Genomic DNA, 21207 nt, shown 5'->3' with positions numbered 1-21207 from the left:
ATGGGAAACATCAAAAGCAGGTGACGAAACATATGGAGCAGTCTGATGTATTGCCAATACAAAAGAAGCCGATGACGCTTGGTCATCCAATGATGGCGTCATCTCCTTTCTTTTGTACTGGCCTTTCCCATAAAACTTCATACATTGTTCCACCAACCAACCACGACAAACTGAACAAGGATTAGTAATAGTACATGTTTTCTCTGCACCTGCTACACGTTGGATGTGGATTTGTAGATATCGATGTTAAAAATCTTGAACAAGGAAACCCACTCACTCCAGGCCATTTCCTTTGTCTCTTGCCATATCCCGAAGAAATTTCCCTTGGTGAAGCAAAATTCTCCATATCTCACAACGTACACACACCTAGCAGATCACACCCACACTGATCACCCAGAGAGAGAAAAAAGGAAAATATGAATAAAAACAGGCAAATTAAACCGGCTTTAAATAGATAGAAAGTAATCATTGTTTGTTTTGTTTGTATGGTGTTTTTACGTTGCATGGAACCAGTGGTTATTCAGCAACGGGACCAACGGCTTTACGTGACTTCCGAACCACGTCAAGAGTGAACGCCTATCACCAGAAATACACATCTCACGTCCTATCTTAAAGGCGGTAAGAAAGTAACTGATAGGTCACGGGACCCCAAGGCCATTCTGGGAACTACAATACCCTGTGACCTGGTATAGATGCCAATAGTCCCTGGATCTCACAACTTTTTTTATTAATTCTACCGGTTTCCAGCTTGGCGCTAGTATTATCCTAATGTTAAGACCGAAGGTCTGTTTCGTATTTGAACAATTAGCCAATGACTTGTGAGCGACAAATTATCACACAATGTCTGAATGACTTTCTAATCCTGGATAGATGGAGGTGAGTTATAGACTGTTTTTGACTATTTTATACTTGAATAAATATATCCTGAAGCACTATTGCTCAAAATTTTTTTTTAGATTGGTTTATTGATTTATGTACTGCCAATTTTGTTCTTCACTTGTACGGAACTGCTGGCAACAAAATGTCGCAAAACTTGTAAAAAATTTTCTAGCTCTGTTTAGTTCTAAATCATTGATATACTTTTCTCAACCACTACAATATCTCATTCTCTCTAGCAGTAGCATCAAAGAAAACGAGAGATCAGACTACCTAGCTCAAAATGTCCCGATCGTCTCGGAACTCGTGAAAGTGATTCTAAATTTATTTCTTGTTCAATAACTATTGAGGGAGATTCCTCAATAGTTCCATATACAGTAAGCATGTTACTAGTTATTTCCTGTATTCCCCAACCCTTCCGTAAAATGATACCAAATCACAATTACAGGAAGAAGTTATCTCCTGTCTCAGACCACCCTGGAAAAAGTTACTAGAAGTACAACATAAAAGGTTATCAGTGCACTAATATCAGCTTAACTACATTAAAAAGTGCCTGTTATTTTACCCATTTGCAAAATAAAGCTAAGAAAAACCTTATTCAACCCAAAAATTATCTATTTACTGCTTTCATTACCCTTATTTTCTCCTAAATTATAGTGAATTTTTGTCAGAGCAGTAGTATGTTAGTTTACAATTACATATAGATAAAAGGAGTTTTCTTAATATTAGGTACTGTATTTTCTGAAATAATAATAAAAAAGAAAAGAAAAATATGGTGAAAAAGCAGATTACAAAAAAAAGGTGATGAGGACAAAGCCTCGCATTAAACAATTTCTAGTCTTGTATTTCTTTAGTCTTCAGAATGCAAAAATACATAATGCCAATCAAAGACTGGCAATAAAATGACTGTACCTTTCTTGAATGCTTGAATCTGTTTAGCAATCTGTTTATTCAGCTTGTAATCTGCCATTCTGTAGATATACTCAATCCTGTTTTCATTGGTTACTGCTATATTTGAACCATTAGGAATTAATTCTTCTACCTGAAAGGTAACATCATCAGAAATTATCATGTCCAAAATAGTAAAATAACATATTTATAAAGCAATTAAAATAATAATAGATACAGATTATGACAAACTAAAGGTATTTTTTCTCCTGTCTTCAACTTACAGTATTTTGCCCAAGATCTGAATTCAAAACTGTAAAATCAAGCCCAAGGTCTTGAACATCTCCACTGTAAGTCTTCAAGTACAGCAAATTTTTACAAAGTTCTGGATCCAAGGAGTCTAGATGATGAAATTCGACAGACGATGATGAACGACCGAGAAGCTTGGACAAAAAAAAGCCGGCTAGAGGGACCTCTACTAGTAAGTTTTCGTACAAAGCCTGGAACCCAGAAAAAAAATAAATGTAAAGGATGACTTCTTTAAAAATGACATACTGAAGAATATCAAACTGAATTTAATAGTGACTGATATCTCTAGTCATCAAAAATGTTTGTTAAGAAAATCGGCTTTAGTAGTGAAAATTTACAACAATCCTTCCTAAGATTAGTTGTATGTAGTTACTCATATTCCCATTAGTAAACACTCATTATACAATTGAAATTTCAAGTTACAGACCAAAAATTTTTGGACTTTCCTCTAAAACTAGAAATAATTAAGGAATGAAAGCTCTTTCATAAACATCTTCTCAATGAATATAAAACAATTATTATTGGAATGATAAGCAATGCTTAAAATCATTTCCTTATTATGGTTTCAATAATGCTCTCCATACAACCCAATGCATTCATAATCCTTAAATATTAGGACACCATACAAATGCCGGTTTAGCATAAGGTATGGCTGGGCAATACAGAAACTAGAAGCATGATACATACCATTTTCTGTGGCTGTATGGTAGAAAACAGATAAGCTATATGATTTATGTATCATACATGGTCCACAGGCTAGCTTAACATGGTCACAATTGGCTGCAACTATCAAGTTCACTTGATATAAGACAACTTCAAAAGTTGTTCTAAAGCACAAAGACCTTAGTCTGGAAAAACAGCATCCTTTCCAGATCAAACCTTACTGCTGGGAATTTTCCAAAAGTAGTGGCAGAACCAGAAAGATAAGGGTGCTAAAGTCTAATACAAACATATCCTTTTGGTGTTGTAGCATGAAGGCACATATACTTAAAGTTTTTCAGTGTTCTAAAGTTCTTAAATTTGTCCATAACATGGGGATTTGACAAATGTTTACCTATGGCAACTGCATTTACGTAAATTAATAGTTTTTATTTCCTCAGTAGCCTTCTATCCAGACCTCTGAAATCCTCACTGAGTTAGCCAGACGATAAGTTATTCCTATTGGGTGTGTTATAATTAGTTCTTCCAACCGAATTTGGAGTTCTTACTAAATTGTTGTGGCCTTTTCTGTTTGTAGAGCATATCATTGCTATTGTTGATATTAAGTTTATTGAATGAATGCACAAGTATTTCAGCACCAATCAAAACTAGCATGGGGTTTCCCACAAAGTTACAGTTATGGAAAAAAGAAAATATATGAAGACCTAGACCAAAAGGAAGTGCACCTGACAAAAGAATGGAAAGAGTTGCTATCATGCCTGACCCTGAGAAGATATAATCTGATGAAAATAATGGTAATGATGAAAGAACTATTTCTTCAGTAGATTTTTACTGAACCAATGCCTATTTGGAATGTTTATGAATTATAAATCTCTTTAAATTTTGTTAATCAATAACAAAGAGTGTAGAAGTATAAACCTAATAGGAAACCTAGCTTTGTTTCTTACTTTCATTACTTTATTTCTATTGTCAATAATTTAAAACTGACTTGTCAACTTTCCCAGTGCACAATTGTTTCATTTGATGGCAAAGCATTAACTAACAAGCCCTTTCCTCTTACTTGTCTTTGAAAAATAATTTCTTTGTGTTACTCTTCTACTGGTTAAATATTATGTCCATCAAAAACTGAAATATTTATTATGGTACAAGCATTTCAAAGTCTCGATAGCAGGCATTTGCCTCTTGTGACCTATCCTTCAGCTTTTTCAAGGCTAAAATTCACGTAAAAGGCTGATTCAAAGTGACCATGAATTCAGCTATCACTTGTCTACCCCTAAAGTGGCTTCTTTAAGATCAGCTTGTTAATTAGATTTACATATTGGGATACAAAATTTAGGCAAAAGGCCAAGCACTGGGACCCATGAGGTCATACAATGCCATAATGGATATTGAGAGTATAAAAGGTTTTTAATGTGTAACAAAAGGAAAACCAAACGGTTACACCATGAAATAATTGTTAGGAGAGGGTGAAAAGAAAGATGGAAGAAAGAGAATATGAAAGGTGTGCACCAGGTAAGGTGCAGATACCACTACTCCCTTAAAGAGGATCTGCATACTAACAAAGCTAACTTAGTAGCTTGAAAAGATTTTAACCAACATGTTTGGTAATGATAACAAAACACATACAAATTGAAAATACAATAAACAACAATAATAAAATCATTCACTTACCTTTCCTAACATTCTACCAATAAAATAGTAATGTGCTGGGTAATCCTCAGCTATATGATGAGCTCCTGGGTTGGGATAAAGAGTGTTTTCTCTGGTTAAAAGGAAGAACCCTCGGGTAGGGTCAAATGCAGTTTTGAGCAGCACTGACAGGAACTCGCGAAAAATCCCTCCTCCATCAATGCCAACTTCATCTAGGCCAACAGCATTCATGAGACGAACTCTCATTCTAAGCCTCAGATTAGGTTCTGGTGAAGAGGATAAAAAATAAATTAATATTTCTTAGATTCTGTACACTCACAGGAAAACTAACAAAACAGAGGACTACAACAAAATTGCAAACAATCTATATGCTTCACATATACAATTTCTTCCTTCTTCAGTGTGGTGTCTCTCCCAAGATGTTTGTTTGTTTGTATGGTGCTTTTACACCGCATGGAACCAATGGTTATTCAGCAACGGGTCCAACGGCTTTACGTGACTTCCGGACTACATCGAGAGTGAACTTCTATCACCAGAAATACACATCTCTCACTCCTCAATGGAATGGTCGAGAAACGAACCCGCGACCACCAAGGTGGGACACTAATACCATACCAACCACGCCACTGAGGCACTCTCTCCCAAGATGGACTAATGATAATTTCTATTTCTTGCTTTCTGCATCACTTCTCCAGCGGTTCTCTCTCCTTGTCAATCTCCTTATTCTATTCATATATTTTTCCCATTACTGTCCTCTGACCCTCTTTCCATACATTTCTCCTGCCAAACACTTCTCCAAAGCATGATTTATCAAAAAATTATCAAAACTTTAAGTTATCTTCTGATTATTTTTAAACAATTCCCTCTGTGACCATAAAAAATTCTCTTACCTGTTACACTCTTCATTCATTACATAAACAAAAAAATCTTTACCAGATCTTTATTTATGTTTCCAGTCTCTCATCCATCACATTTCACATACAACAAAGTAGACCAAATATATGTTTTCACCTTCTTTTCTACACATATGTATATTCACATTTTTCAATATTATTTCGTTACATTTTCTCTTTATTTCCCATACTTTACTTTTGATTACCTTATCAATAAGCACCTCAGATGTTACCCAACTACTCAAGATACACAAATGATCAACCTGTTTAATTCTTCTGTTTTCTACATTAGGTACAGGTAAATTGTTTATGAGCCTGTGTCCTTACCACACATTCTGTCATTGCCAAACTGGCCCTAATTATCTCCAGTAACCCACTCCTCAATCAGCAATCAGTACAGTGTCTGGAACATCTACACTCTCACCAACCAATTCTTCTCCTTTTCTCATTATACATTCACTGAACAGTGAAAGTAAATCATGGGATATCACACAGTCTTGTGTAGCCACACACTATATTCATGCACCACCATGTTCTTACTGAATCTTTAGGTATCTGTTGAGACTTGGCTACAACTGATTTAGTATTAACAAGTAAGGATGGTCTCCCTCCTCAAGTAACCTTAATTACCTGCAACACTGATAAAGTAAAGAACGACGTTTACCTTCAGTAATTAGTATAACCAGTTAACAGACGATAAAAAGAATTTCTATAGAAAGGATTTCCACTTAAAGATAAGGGACAAGCAACACATTGCAAAATACATACCATTAGCAGGAGATAACTTATCAAATGCATCTTCATAGATGTGTGTTCTTCTCACAGAGAAAATTATCATTGGGCCTTCATTAAAATCAGCCCTCAACTGACTTTCTGTTCTGCTATTAGCAACTAACATACTAAATACTTGAGTTCTTGCTTCAAAGGGAATAACAAAGGGCAATTCTTGAAGAATTGTTTCACGACGTTGTTCGGTTATAGACAATGGCGGTCCTTCAGTCTCTGCAACAAATCATTCATAAGTAGAATTTACATTTTCCACATGTGTTAAATTAGGGAGAGAGGAATTATTCTCAAAAGACTTCCAAGCAATTAAAACAAAATTAAACATCATATCTACACTTTCACAATCATTATATCACACTGTCAGAGACTCAAGATTTAATTAACTAAAACATAAATTGCATCATACCCAATTCATCTCTAGTGAGCCATCTCTGTGGCATGAATAATCTTCGCTGTCTTCGGGTAGTACGGGGAACAAACGACACTGCCTGAGAGTTTCCTATGGGCAGTGAGACACGGGAACTTAACCAATGTCCTTCTGGACAGAACATTCGCCTTGTGTCTCTTAAATGAATCTGCCGCACTACTCCCACACACACCTGATTAAAAGCACTGTGTATAAAACATGAAATGTTTCCTAAAGTACAGAAATTTATTTGAAAATCAGGATTACGTACTTACGTCATGAAGACCACCACTAACTTTTCTAAAATCTAAATATCTTGGGTCATGAAGGAAGGTACACTATACAACTATAGTGCCTATCAAGACACTACCCACTCTTAAATAAGTTTAATAAATCAAATATAAACCATTACCAAGGCTGATGTCATTACAATATATGATGTGTTATTTTGGAATTTATTAATACCAAGCTTGATTCTAGTAACTGCCCTACAGATCTAAGGCAATGGAAACTGACCCTAGCAAGGCCAAAGGTAACATTGCAGAATGATCAAGGTCTTACACTGGGATTAATTTTTCTTAATTTTTAATTAAAAGAATATTTCAAAAACAGGTGATTTCTTAGCAACAGCAATTAGATTAAATTGTTATATATTATTAAGGTACTTGATATATCATAAAGGTTGTAGTTTCATAAATTAGTTTTTTGATATTTAAATTTTATCAAGTGGTTGGAAAAATGATCTAAACTTATTCAAAACAACAGAGTCAAAATGTTTAGAGATATACATGATTTACAAATCACTGTTCAAACATAAAATTATTTTTTTTATTTTTCATAAAAACAAATCCCTTACTTTACATAATTCTATACTACTATCTAAAATGGTGCTATGTTAACCAAGAAAAGTTTCATCAGTTGAAAAATGAAGTCTGAAATTTTCTTGCTGGTGAATAATCCTTATGAAAGTAATCCCCACTCACAATGTCAAGTGTCACTGGCTATATCAGCAAGCTTTGGAGGAGGAGCACTCACAGTAAAATGATATTCTACACCATGTCTTTTCATACAAACTCATTAACCAACTATTGTCTATCTTTCCTACAATGGAATCCTAGTACTCATTACAATAAAAAAAAGTCATCACTGCACATGGCCAACCCACCAATGTTGGTTCATAGCACTTCATTTTTATACAGCATGTGGTTTGACAGTGTCAGCATCTCCTCTGCATACTCTCCCAAGATACTGTAAATTTTTCAGCTTTGAGTCATCACTGGAATTTATGAGGCATAAATTCAATACTTTTTATTCTTAAATTATACAAACCTCTTAGTGAAACACTATTTAGATGGGAGACAAAAAGCAACTTTTCAACAATCTTATCCATTTGAGATCAATGTAGACATTTATAAAGACTGCTGGTATCTTTAATACATATAGTATTCTAGATCCTGCTTGTCAAAAATAGAAAATCAGATGTGACATTTGGGAGGATGAAATTGAATTAGTACCTGTATAGACAGGTGGATTTATGCAATTTGTAGACTAAATTACTATCAAATGCTTAACAAGTTTCTTGATGGCCTAAAAAATGCAAGGAACATGCAACAGTGTCTCCTCGATTTACAGTGCCACCAACTCATGGCGATTCTATCTTTTTCAGCACCATAACACTATTTTGCAGCACTATGTGCACTGTTGACGGTGGTAGCAGCAAGAATAGGCATAAAGTTAACGGCACTTACAGCCCTGTAACTTGATGCAACATCAAGTTAACGGTGCTTACAGTGCTGTAACTTGAAGCAACATCAAGATAGTGCTGTAGCTTGATGCAACATCGATTTACGGCACAATGAGCACTGTTAAAGCACAGTTAACCGTGGAAACCGACTTATGGCGGAAATCAACTTGCAGCGCTGGAACAGATCCCCCGCCATAAGTCAAAGACGCAAAGTTATGTGATAGCACAGGATACACTTGCTTGATTCCTAATTTTAAAATTAAAAGCAACATAGGAAAATATTTTTGTGAGATAGCCTATCAATGCAAACTGCAGTATCATTATGTGTAACTAAAATGTATCAAGATTAACCCTTACTAGACAAACCCAAGAAATCTTGAGATCACTGTTCTACAAATTTTTAACTTACCACAAGATATCTCATAAAACAGTTAAATGTTAATACATATAGGACTAGACGAGATGTCTCATGATCCACATGTTGTTTTAAGGCTTAATGTTGTTTTAAGGCTCATTCAAGGAAATCGTAAGGTATAGAGTATGGCTTTTCTGTTTTTTTCACACCGACTATGCATCATTAGTAGCATTTTAATGGTCATCTTGGTCATTTGTTTGTTTGTTTTCTGCATCTTTACACCTGTTTTTTTAAGGTAAGTTTGGTTGTTTTATTTGTCATCTTAGACTATTTATATGTTATTGATGTATCATGTTGCTGTTGTGTCTTTTGTTAGCTGATCCCTCAACTATTTTGTGATGCATCTAGTAACCGGGAATCTTGAGAGTTCGTTTATTTGTTTTGTATCTTCTTTGCAACTTTTATTTGTTTTGTATCTTCTTTTCACCAGTTTTTTACAAGTTTGGTTGCTTTATTTGTCATCTTAGACTGTTTAAATGTTATATTATTGATTTATTATACTGATGTCATGTCTTGTTAATCTCTTGACGATTTTGTGTATGCCGAGTATGCACCATTACTAGCTCTCCAGTGGTAACTTTGAGAATCTGTTTGTTTTATTTCTTCTTTTCTCTTCTTTTTTATTCAATGCCTATTTTCAAAATGACTAAAACTAAGCATACAATATATCTTGCGATAGACCAAAATAGGTACAATCTTATGTTGAAATTAAGAAGTATAGTTTCTAAAAAATGAATACGTATTTTCAATTAATTAAATAGTTAGATAGTTAGAAAAGTAGTCATTCAAGGGGTTAAACATAAAATTAGTTCTCACCTGATGTAGGTCTTTACTTATGCCTTTTCTACACAGTTTTCTGAGCATTCCTTAATTGCTTTTTCTATGACTAACTGTTCCTCACCCCTTCTTAGGACATGTCTAAACCATCTCAAGCTATGAGGTCCAAGTTTATCTACTAGTTCTATCAGTCACTTAACAACATATCTCACCAACTTCCTCAATTGTAATGAGGTCTTCTCACATCATTCTTGCCATGAATTTCTTCAAAACCTATTCCTTCTTTTGGTAGGTGATGAGGCTTCTATTAAATAAGTAGACAGGCCTTATGAATTCATCACAAATTTTCCTTCTGTTTGATCATCCAATCTGTTTACTATATTCAAAATGTTTCAGAAAGTAGTACAGTAAGTAGATATAAAATGGAACTCAAGGAGAACTTGGTCTTATCTAACTGGCCAATCAAGCATGCTTAACTCCATGATTCTTCATACGTGAATATCACATATGACATGCTGAATACGTAAGAATAGTTGACATTTGGTGTTCGCCTTCATTGGCAGGCCTTATTTTTCAGAACAGTAAAAAAAAAAAAAAAAAAAAAAAAAAAAAAAAAATTTCAAAAGCTGCCCGAAGGCCTGGTATGGTTCATTTGGCAAACTAAATCTACAGAGATAAAACTATTAATGTCACATGAGCCAATCATTTTAATTTACTACTAACAGAATATTGTTCCAAACTGCCTACATGTCTGCTACCTCCTAGTGTCTGTAGTAAATTGAAAGCATAACTGGTTAAAGAAATAGCTTCATTTTTTGTAGAAATGATAATTATGATTTAACCAATATTTGGAAAAATTCTGTTTGTTCAATTTTCATTAGCTATAGTTAAACAGATGACTATTGCACTTCTTTTTGGTGTCAGTGCCCATAGAATTAATGTGTATAATTCACTTAGATGAGCATCAACATCCAGTTTCTGTTGAGGTGCCAGGATCTAATGCTGCCACCTGCCAGAGGTATTCAATTTCTCTACAGGAAAGCTGTTAAGCAGTTGCTATATTAAAGTGGCATGCATCATTGCCATGACTTCTTATTTCTTAATTTTCTACTATAGTTTATGGATGCATTTACTGTATCAATATTCTGTAAACTTATATTTACTCATCTCTCATTTGCATACAGTACTTATGATTCACCTTCTCTTTGCTAAGGTACTTCTTTTCCCATTTTGGCATTCTATTTTTTGAAAGCCTGACTAGGAAGTTAAGGGCCTTCTGACTTGCTACATGCAATTGTGTGTTCATGCTGAATAATGATAATAATAATAATAATAATAATAATAATAATAATAATAATAATAATAATAATTTAATAATAATAATAATAATTATCATTATTATATTTTATTATTACTAGCAAACTGATAAAATATGGGTGCAGAAGTGAAAAATTTATATGTAGTATTTGTTCAGCAATATTAAAATAAGGGCAATTTTTATACATACCTACTACAGAACCTCTTTGTACACAATATTATCAGTTTGTCCACAACTTAATTTCAAGTTGGCAGAGTCAGTTGCTCTGCTCATCGCCACATACAGTTGGGCATGCGTGAACATGGGTGATGGCAGAAACACACCTACACAATCCAAAGTCTGGCCCTGCGACTTGTTTGCAGTGAATGAGAAGGCCAGGTTGATGGGAAACTGCCTGCGCCGTAACTGGAACGGAAACTGGTTGTCCGAAGGCATCAGAGGAACCCAGGGGATGAACAGACGTTTGCTAGTGTGAGGGTCCGTTGCTATCACTGCTTCGATGACGTGGGAGTTTAGCTCCATAACGGTGTACCTTGTTCCGTTGCAATGTCCATTGGCAGGATCAAAATTCCGAAGCAACATTACCGGGCAGTACTTCTTCGTTATTTTGTGCACTGGCAGTCCCGATGGATTTAAGTTATTCAAAAAATCTTGCGGATATTGATGATAATTTTCATCTTCTATTGCGCCCGAGCTGAAATATTCGCGACTTTCTCCGGGGAAGTTGTACAGAAATTATGTATGAAAATTCGTAAAGTAACTAAGTCTACGGGAATAACCAGCCTCGTTTCACGGCCAGAAACAGCTACGTTTCAGGGAATCCCTTTTCACCCCCACCCCCTACAAAGGAGGGGGGTAGGTTGGATGAAACCCCATTACAAACCATCTTAGGGCTCCCCACCATAACCCTGCCAAGTTTCATGCCCATCTGACCAGCCGTTTGGCCGTGTTTGAATGACAGACAGACAAGAGAGACATTACCCCCATTATAGTAAGATTTAAGAATCAGGTTCTTAACCTAACCTGGAGCATAAGGCATTGGTAAAAGTCCGTAATTTGTATGAACACATAATTCATAAATGCTTTAGGAACAAAACCCTCATGCTTTCAATGGCCAACAGTCAACCTTGCAAGTATCGTAATAGAAGCACATAAATTCAGTACATTCAAACTATTTTAATCAACTTTTCACCTATGGAAATTATACATTATATTACAAAATAACAAAAGTCAAAAGAACGCTGCTAATTACCTTGAAACAGTGAGCCCACATAGTTTTGTATGAAGTATCAGTCATTGCAGACATCCGTGTATCTGGATGAGCTAAATCTACCAATCCTACGCAAACATCTCTCAAACTAGCCGACATCTTCACAAGCTCATCCACAGAAAATGGAAAGTGAGAAATAGCATTTGCAGGAACATGGACTTCACCAGTTTCATCTTAAACAAAAGGAAATCAAATGATGATTTTTGAACAAAATCTGTTTTGAGGAAAACAAACCATTGCCTTTTAAGAGTCAATTTGGTATCTTGTAGGGCAAACCATCCAAAATTGTAGAAAATTAGTAGTGGCCTTTTTCCTAGAGGTAAATCAATGCATCTTTGTATGTTTCGGGCTTTCTTTCCATCACTCACACATTGCTAGAGGGTTATATGTCACTAGTGATAATGACTTCTAAATATGACAAATTTTTAAATCACTTGGTATTTTTCATGGCTAACAAACCTTCGGTCCTAACAATAGGATATTTTCCAAGCGCCAGCTGGTAACCAGTTAAAACAATCAGAGATGGTAAAGCAAAGAATCTGTGAGATCTGGCAACGCCTGCACGTACGAGGTGAAAACTGGTCAGAGACCGCACATTCAACCTCATGAATCACCAGTCTTTTTCCAACCCAGGAGATAAGAAAATGTAGAGAGGGACAGATGAGCCCTTTCTATATTAAAAAATATTTCACAGTTGGCACTCTTTTTTTTTTTTTTTTTTAAGATTAATGCAAATCATTTTACATTTATCAAAGTTGAAAAACATTAGGCATTATAATGGCACTTCACCTCCTTTCTCCATTCTTTCTGCTGCAGTGTTGTTATCATTATTGATACCAACCAGCTCATTTTCCCATGAGGCTAAAAGGTCATTTACAGAGATAACAAAGAGCAAAGGACCCAGCAACAAACTGTGAAGCGTGCTGACTGACTTTTTCCCACCAGAGATGTTCCACTGAGGAGTCTTGTGTCAATCTCATGTTACCTATGACACTTAAGATTTCTCATTTTGCATTAAATTTTGCTTTGTAATTTGTCAAATACCTTCAGAAAACCTAAATTAAAACATATCTACTGTCTTGCTTTTATCACAAGAACTAAAAATATTGTGGATAAAGTCTACAGGGTTGGTTATGCACAATCTTCCATCAAAGGTTTTTTGGTACTAAAAGTCTAATTCTATTTTATGCTATTATAGATTCAAGAGTATTTTCACTGGAACTGAGTCAGGCTGAAAGGTCTGAAGTATCCTAATTCATCCTTAGAACCCTTCTTGAGCAGTTGTGTATTTTGCTTGTCTTAGCTCCAAGAATGTTTTGTATATTTTTCCAAAGTGAGAAGCCTTTTCTTCTGCTTCCTTGGTCACCTTTGCATGGAGACCATCTGAAACTGGGTCTGATTTTGGTTCAACTTTCTTATTTTCAAATTTACTATTTCTTTTATATTCCCATTTTCTTATAGCTCATGGAAAATAAATGACTGAAAATAAATGACTGAAAATAAATGACTGAAAAAAACTGCGTAAAGCCACAAATCCCTAAAGACTGTAGTTCTATCAGGGATGTGTGGAAAATGGACATGCAAGGAAGAAATGTTTTATGACTGCATAACTTGTATGCACAACACAACCAATAATTTCTGAGGGACTTGTTCACTAACTGCACTCTGGTTAAAATGATGGCTATAATGCAAGTAAATGGAAAGACAAACTCTACATAGCCAAAAATACCCTCAAAATGGAATTTAAGATAAGTGTGAAGATTTTTAACCTCCTCCAATGTGTGTGAATAATATCACAAAGAATGATCCAAATTCAGTAAGGTGAGATCATAGGGGTGACTTAACTGATTGAAAAACTCACAACTAGTGTGAGAAAAGGGTTGGTACCTGATAGCCTTGTTCTTATCAAAATTAAATAATTAAAAAGGAGGATTTATATTTGTGTAAGAAAAAATGACTAAAAGATCTGGAAAAAAAATTACAAAGATCTGGAAGCAAAATGACAACTAACAGCTTTCTGAATCCAGCTGCTAGCATTAAGATTCCAGCTGTAGGAGGATAACATCTAGTTTTGTTTTACATGGCACACAGTAGGCAGTACTAATTTTCTTTATGGGGAAATTTCAGTCACATTCAGCACTACTTCTTGCCTCTTACATTCAATTGTTCCTTTTGGTCTATTTCAACAAACAATGCAATTTCCTTTTCATCTTAAATCCACTTTCACCTCTATAGAAAAATCTGCACTAATCAAGATATAAATACAAGACTTTCTAAAATAAGTTCAGAACTACGACTCAGGATATTTCTTTCATGACAAGTATATGAACACCTTGAAGAAAAAAAAACTGATTTTTGGAATCTCACCTAAACTCCAAAGCCCTAAAGTTCATGCAATCTGCTGACAAAGTTTTTAATATAACCTTGAGAATAAAATTCACCTAACACCAAAATATTATTGTAAGTTAAGAACATGGTAAATTAAAATCTATAATATAATTTAATAAAGACTGAGCAAAACATATAACCAATTCCAATATGGGATTAAATCTGAAGGGTAAATACAATCTATAAAATTTTGTCCCATAGGGACACTATTAATTTCAAAACTTTTTAAAAATGCAATAATATATCACGTCAACTGACCTTGATCACCCAGAAACTCTGAGTCATGTACAGTAGACAAAACAGCAGTCAGTGTCGCACAAAATGTAGCAAGTAAAGGAACTAAGGTGTCTCTTTCTATAGGTGCAAGTGGAGAACCACGTGCCAATACCTGAAGCAAAGGTGACCCTCGATTATCTGTGGGACAAAAAACAAATCAAATTAATGTATTTTACTGAATAAACAATCAAATGAATGTATTTTACTTAATAGACATTTATAAAATTTATATATTTTATGTATCTATAATAGTGATATAACAGCAACTTACATTTTTATGACCCCAAGTTGCAATAAAACCAACTAAAAACACATATAAGCACAACCATCACATAACTGGCAAGTAATACAAACTTTACTTTACAAATGTAAAATATTCAAAATGATAACCATAAAAATTGGAATTTTCTTATATAAATGGCTGGTTTAACTACCTAATGATAATCCTCATCTGGTTTCACTACCTTAGTAATAATAATTTAACCATATACTCACTAAAGGCAGAGGATGAATTGTTTATATGACCTACTAGAGGTGCACCTTGGTGCAAGCTAGACAATACCGTCCACATAGATCGAAGTAAATGACGTCTTGCAACAACACTGTACAGTAGCCTGTAATGTGAAAGGAAACATAAAGCTCATATAATTCTCTCTCTCTCTCTCTCTCTCTCTCTCTCTCAAACACACAGATGGTTATAGCATTTCTTAAAATGATAAATTTTTAAACAAATTGTATTTTTCATAGCTAACAAACAATAGGATAATCTTCTAGCACCAAGCTGGAAACCAGTTAAAAACAATCAAAGATGGTAAAACAAGGAATCTGTGGTATCTGACAACTCATGCGAATACAAAGTGGATGTTGGTCACTGTCCGGGCTTCGAACCTCGTGACACACCAGTCCTTTTACCTTTAAAATCAAAATTCAGCACAGAGAGATAACCAGTTTTAGGTTTTAAGTAGCAAACCATAAACATTACTTTCTACTGTTCCTTTAAAGAGCCTTTTTGGCCCCCTGCTGCACTGCTTTATATCTTTTACCTCCCATCCTTTCCCCATTACCTCTTCCTACCTATGTAGCTGTCAAGCTCTTTATAAAAAAAGTTTACCTTGCACAAATTTCAACATCTCCTACACAAACAAATTCCTCAGAAAAGCCTTATGTTGACTTGTAACATAGATATGAAGTGAGTTCATTATGTCTTCTGCATCAACAAATGTACTAGTCACAAACATACTCTGCACTCTACCTAAACAAGTTTTTTTTTTTTTTTTTTTTTTCAGCACTAGGCAGCAGGGCTGCTGCTACAGTTTGTCGTTTTCTAGTATCAGGTTCAATACTATTCATTTTGCTGGTTTTATCTTGCCTACAATTAGAAAGTGGAATACAGGCAGTCCCTGGGTTACGACGGTCTCGGCTAACGACGTTCCAAGGTTACGACGCTTTTTAATTATATTCATCAGAAATTATTTCCAGGGTTACGACGCCTACAAATGCTGATGTGGCAGATGAAATGATACCAAAAATGCAAAATAATCAATTTTTAAAGTTTTTTTTGATGAAAAATGCAATAAGAATGCAGTTTACAGAGTTTTGAATTCACCTAAGCATTAAAAGTAAGTTTCTTAGGATTTTTTACAATGTTCCGGCTTACGACGCGTCTCAAGAACGGAACACCCGTCGTAACCCGGGGACTGCCTGTAGTTTATTAAGTTGTGGAATCCTCTGATCTTCATATGATTAAGCAAGGAGCACAGTTATTCCTGCTCTCTCCTGACAACTCCAGAATTCCATCATATTTATTTATTTATCAACTTTTCTAAACCTTCTCTCTCTCTCTCTACAGAGTGATTTCCCTTTGAAGCCCTACTGGGTTTATTAATACTGACTGCCCATGAGGGCTCTCTCCGTGCTACTGTTGCATAATGCCCTGGAGCCAGCACATACAAACACAATCGGACCCCAAGCACCCTCTCCATCCACATAATACCTGGGAGCAAAGGAAGTGAATGCTGCATGACTCAGCTGGTAGACCTGTGTACACCACCTTCCCTAGCTCACAACACAGTATGGACACATGCCAATGAATATCTACTATTATCTACCACACTCTGAGAGGAGCACGAACTTAAGATAACACAGAGAGGTCACCATGGATACAGCTGCCCTCAAAATTTTTAACTCTTACAAACTTTCATCCTTTAAGCAACAGCCTATTGCTACTTCAGACTTAATACAGCTCATATTATTTGCTATTCTTTTTTTCTGGTTTCATTCATGATTGCCCTAGATCACAGACATGGGATGAGGCATTGGGACAAGAATCCTACTGGCCCTTTAAAAAAATAAGCACTAAGAGTCACTTCTCATACAATGACAATTTCCTGATCTTTTACTTATCACTTTTTCGTCTTGATAAATAAACACAGCAATTTGTTCCTTATGAAACCATTATTACTTTGAATTACTTTAACAATTAAGAACATCAAGTCCCATGTCTAGGCAACTCATGGGTTGCCATAGGATTGGTTCTTAAATGAGAGGTAAAAATCAGAGAAATGAGAATTTAAGAAGTAGAACAGCTAAGGAAGAGGAGACAAAAGGAACAGATAAACAGAATTGGATGCTGCAAAGAACCTTTAGTACTATCTACAGTATACATGTAAGGCACTCTGTAAGTGGTATCCTTCTAGGCGTACATACTTTGTCATAACACGAGGTAGGAATCATCAAAAAGCAACGTACAACACATTCTGATAGTTGGCAACAGAAACTCCTGTTTTCCTGCACCAAGTGGTTCAATTAATTTTGGTTAACTAGATGATGCTCCAAGTAATAACTTATAGTTAGCCCCTAGTGGAAAGAGTCTATGTTTAAAAAAATACGGAATGTTCATTTCCATGAAACATGAGCTAAAGTTGACAAACAAAACCTACCATTATTCATGGTTAAACACTTACCGACATTGATGAAGCTGGAATGAAGGTGCTGTTAAAAGATGATGTGTAAGTTTGGCAAACTGCAGTAAAACTTCTGGACAGACTTGTCGTTCAACATTATTTAGTAGCCAGCCAACATGCTCTGTGTTATTTACTATGGAAACACATTCCTCTGCCATCTGAAGAGAAATAAAATAAAAAATAAAATGTTATTGTTATAATACAATTAAGTTTGTTCATACTTACCTGGCAGATATATATATAGCTGTCTGACGTCCCGACAAGAATTTCAAAACTCGGCACAACGTAGTGGGGCGGCCAGGTGGTAGTACCCATTCCCGCCGCTGGGAGGCGGATATCAGGAACCATTCCCATTTTATATTTCATATTTATTCATGACCCTTGTCTCCCTGAGGGGAGGAGGGTGGCACTCTAATTATATATATCTGCCAGGTAAGTATGAACAAACTTAATTGTATTATAACAATAACATTTTGTTCATGAAACTTACCTGTCAGATATATATATAGCTGAATCACACCTTCGGATGGTGGGTAGAGACAGACTAGGATTTTTAGGAAACTTAAATTAAAATAAAAGATTAACTTATTAGTTCCTTACCTGATAGCAAAGTAGACTATGTGATTACTGTCACTTAAAGCCTGCTTATGCTTTTATCAGAGTTGCCAGCCAGGTTTGGACCTGTAGTGCTGGTGCACTCTGGATGCTCTGTCAACGGGGACGTGACCACAATGTGACAAGACCATCTAGCCAAACATATGGCAGTAACACAGCAACCGACCACCACCTGACCAACTAACCAAAAAACCCCTGACATTAACACTAAGGAATGGGAGATCTCCACAGAAGATCTCACCATCAACCAAAAACACAATAAACTAACCTAACTAAGCTAAGGGATAGGGAGAGAGCCACCTTCAGCCCCCAAAACTGTGTCTGCCGAAATGTAAGGCCCCAAAGAACTACAGTTCTCGTAAATCGTTCTCACATCCCGGAGGTAATGTGAGGCGAATACGGAATTGCTCCTCCAGAAGGCAAGAGAAGTAGCTACGGCTCTGACCTCGTGAGCTTTCACTTTAAAGAGGCTCATATCAGTCTTCTGGCAAGATGAATGAGCCTCTTTAATGACGTCCCTCAAGAAGAAAGCAACAGCATTCTTCGACAACGGCAAATCTGGTCTCTTCACCGAGCACCAGAGATTACCTGAGGGACCTCTTATCTCTTTAGTCCTATTCACATAGAACTTGAGAGCCCTACAGGGCACAGGCTCTCTCTGGTTCTTGACCCACGAGACTCGATATTCCTTTGATTTCAAAGCTCTTTGGCCAAGGATTAGACGGGTTCTCGTTCTTAGCCAAGAAAGAAGGGTTCAACGACGCAGACAGCGCTGTCTCCCTTGAAACCCACTAGGCTACTGAACGCTTGATTCCCACTAACTCTCTTCGCCGTCGCCAGAGAAGCTAGGAAAAGCGTTTTTCTCGTCAAGTCCCTTAGAGAAGCTTCATGGAGAGGCTCAAAGGGACTTAGCATCAGATGTTTCAACACCACATCTAGATTCCATGAGGGCGTCTTGCCTGTGGAATCTTGGTGGTTTCGAACGACCTTAAGAGATCGTTGCAGATCCTTATTGTCGGAGAGGTCCAGTCCTCTGTGGCGAAAAACGGCAGAACACCACTACCTTATAACCCTTGATGTAGGAACTGGCCAATGTTTCTGCACATTTCTTAGATAGAGTAAGAAATCTGCTATCTGATTCACAGAGGTCGTGGAAGAGGAAATTCCTTCCTTCTTGCACCATGCCCTGAAGGAGGACCACTTAGATTGGTAGACAGCTCTTGAAGAGGCTCTTCGAGCATTAGCGATCGCTCTCGCAGCTGCCTTGAAAAGCCTCTCGCTCTGGCCCAACTTTTCGATAGTCTGAACGCAGTCAGAGCCAGAGCGGAGAGGTTTGGTTTTGGTGAAACCTTTTGAAGTGAGGCTGTCTGAGTAGATCTCTCCTCCAGGGCAACGTTCTTGGGAAGTCCACAAGGAATGTCATGACCTCTGTGAACCACTCTCTTGCTGGCCACATGGGGCAATCAGAGTCAACCTTGTCCCTTCTGAAGCTGCGAACTTCCTCATTACGTCCCCCATGATCTTGAATGGGGGGGGGGAAAGGCGTAAAGATCCAGGTCTGTCCAGTTCCAGAGCAACGCGTCCACTGCAATTGCCCCTGGATCCAGAACTGGGGAGCAATACAGAGGAAGCCTCTTCGTCCTTGATGTAGCGAACAGGTCTACTAGAGGACGTCCCCACAATCTCCATAATTGTTGACAGACTTCCTGGTGCAAGGTCCATTCTGTTGGTAGAATCTGAATTTCGGCGACTGAGAAGGTCCGCCCTGACATTCTGAACCCCTGCCACGAATCTTGTCAGGATCTTGATGCGCCTTGCGTCTGCCCATAGCAGAACTTCCTTCGCCAGGAGAAAAAGGGATCTGGAGCGAGTTCCTCCCTGATTCTTTAGATACGCAAGGGCTGTGGTACTGTCTGAGTTGACTTGAACAACCTTGCTTGACAGTTTGTCTTCGAAGAACTGCAGCGACAGGAATATCGCTGCCAGTTCCTTTACATTGATGTGCCAGGCTACCTGTTCCCCTCTCCAGGAGCCTGACACTTCCTCCCCCCCTAGTGTTGCTCCCCAACCGGGAAATGGAAGCGTCTGAGAACAACACTAGGTCGGGGCTCAGAAGATTTAAGGAGAAGCCCTCTCGTAACTTCTGAGGGTCGAGCCACATCTTAAGTGGACTTTTACCTTGTTGGAGATCCTTAGGATCGCATTCAGGTCCTCGACGACGTCCATTCTTCCGCAAGGAAAAATTGAAGAGGCCTGAGGTGCAGTCTTCCCAGCGAGACAAACTTTTCTAGCGAGGAAATGGTGCCCAGCAGACTCATCCACTCCCTCACCGAACAAGCTTCTCTCTCTAGGAAGGCTGCGACTTTCTCTAACCCCAGTCGCTGACGTTCCTGGGATGGAAACGCCCGAAAAGCCACTGAATCCATCTGAATCCCCAGATACACGATGGACTGTGTCGGGGTCAGATGCGACTTTTCGGAGTTGACCAAAAGACCAGAGACTTTGCTAGGGCTAACGTAAACTGAAGGTCCTTCAGACACTTCTGCCTCGACGACGCTCTGATCAGCCAATCGTCGAGGTATAGAGATATCCTGATCCCTGACGAATGGAGCCACTTCGCTACATTCCTCATAATCATTGTGAAAACCATCGGGGCCGTGCTGAGACCGAAACAAAGGGCTCTGAATTGCCAAACCCTGTTGTCCAAGACGAATCTCAGGTACTTTCCTTGAAAGAGGGTGGACTGGGACGTGAAGTACGCGTCCTGCAGGTCCAGAGACACCATCAGTCGCCAGGTCTCAAGGCTCCCAGCACCGACTGAGGCGTCTCCATTTTTGAACTTGATCTTTTCTACAAAAAGATTGAGCCTGCTCACATCCAGGACCGGGCGCCAACCTGACGACTGCTTCGGCACTAGGAAAATCCTGTTGTAGAAGCCCGGTGACTCTAGGTCCAAGACTTGTTCCACCGCTC

The 21207-nt window shown here is 37.3% G+C and overlaps 1 protein-coding gene across 1 annotated transcript in view; it reads right to left on the bottom strand.

The window, feature by feature from the left end:
- Window positions 1-21207, bottom strand: part of LOC135198111 (ubiquitin-protein ligase E3C-like) — a gene marked incomplete at its 3' end in the record, with an annotated part of 85671 nt that overhangs the window by 9411 nt on the left and 55053 nt on the right. Inside the window, 9 exon segments of the mRNA XM_064225572.1 lie at window positions 1789-1918; window positions 2049-2264; window positions 4405-4649; window positions 6045-6278; window positions 6469-6661; window positions 11975-12165; window positions 14639-14794; window positions 15152-15270; window positions 17620-17777. Of these exon segments, the coding sequence (XP_064081642.1) occupies window positions 1789-1918; window positions 2049-2264; window positions 4405-4649; window positions 6045-6278; window positions 6469-6661; window positions 11975-12165; window positions 14639-14794; window positions 15152-15270; window positions 17620-17777 (1642 nt within the window).

This window comes from Macrobrachium nipponense, chromosome 21 (assembly GCF_015104395.2).
Source record: "Macrobrachium nipponense isolate FS-2020 chromosome 21, ASM1510439v2, whole genome shotgun sequence".
NCBI lineage: Eukaryota > Metazoa > Arthropoda > Malacostraca > Decapoda > Palaemonidae > Macrobrachium > Macrobrachium nipponense.
This window is presented reverse-complemented; position numbering and strand designations above follow the sequence as displayed.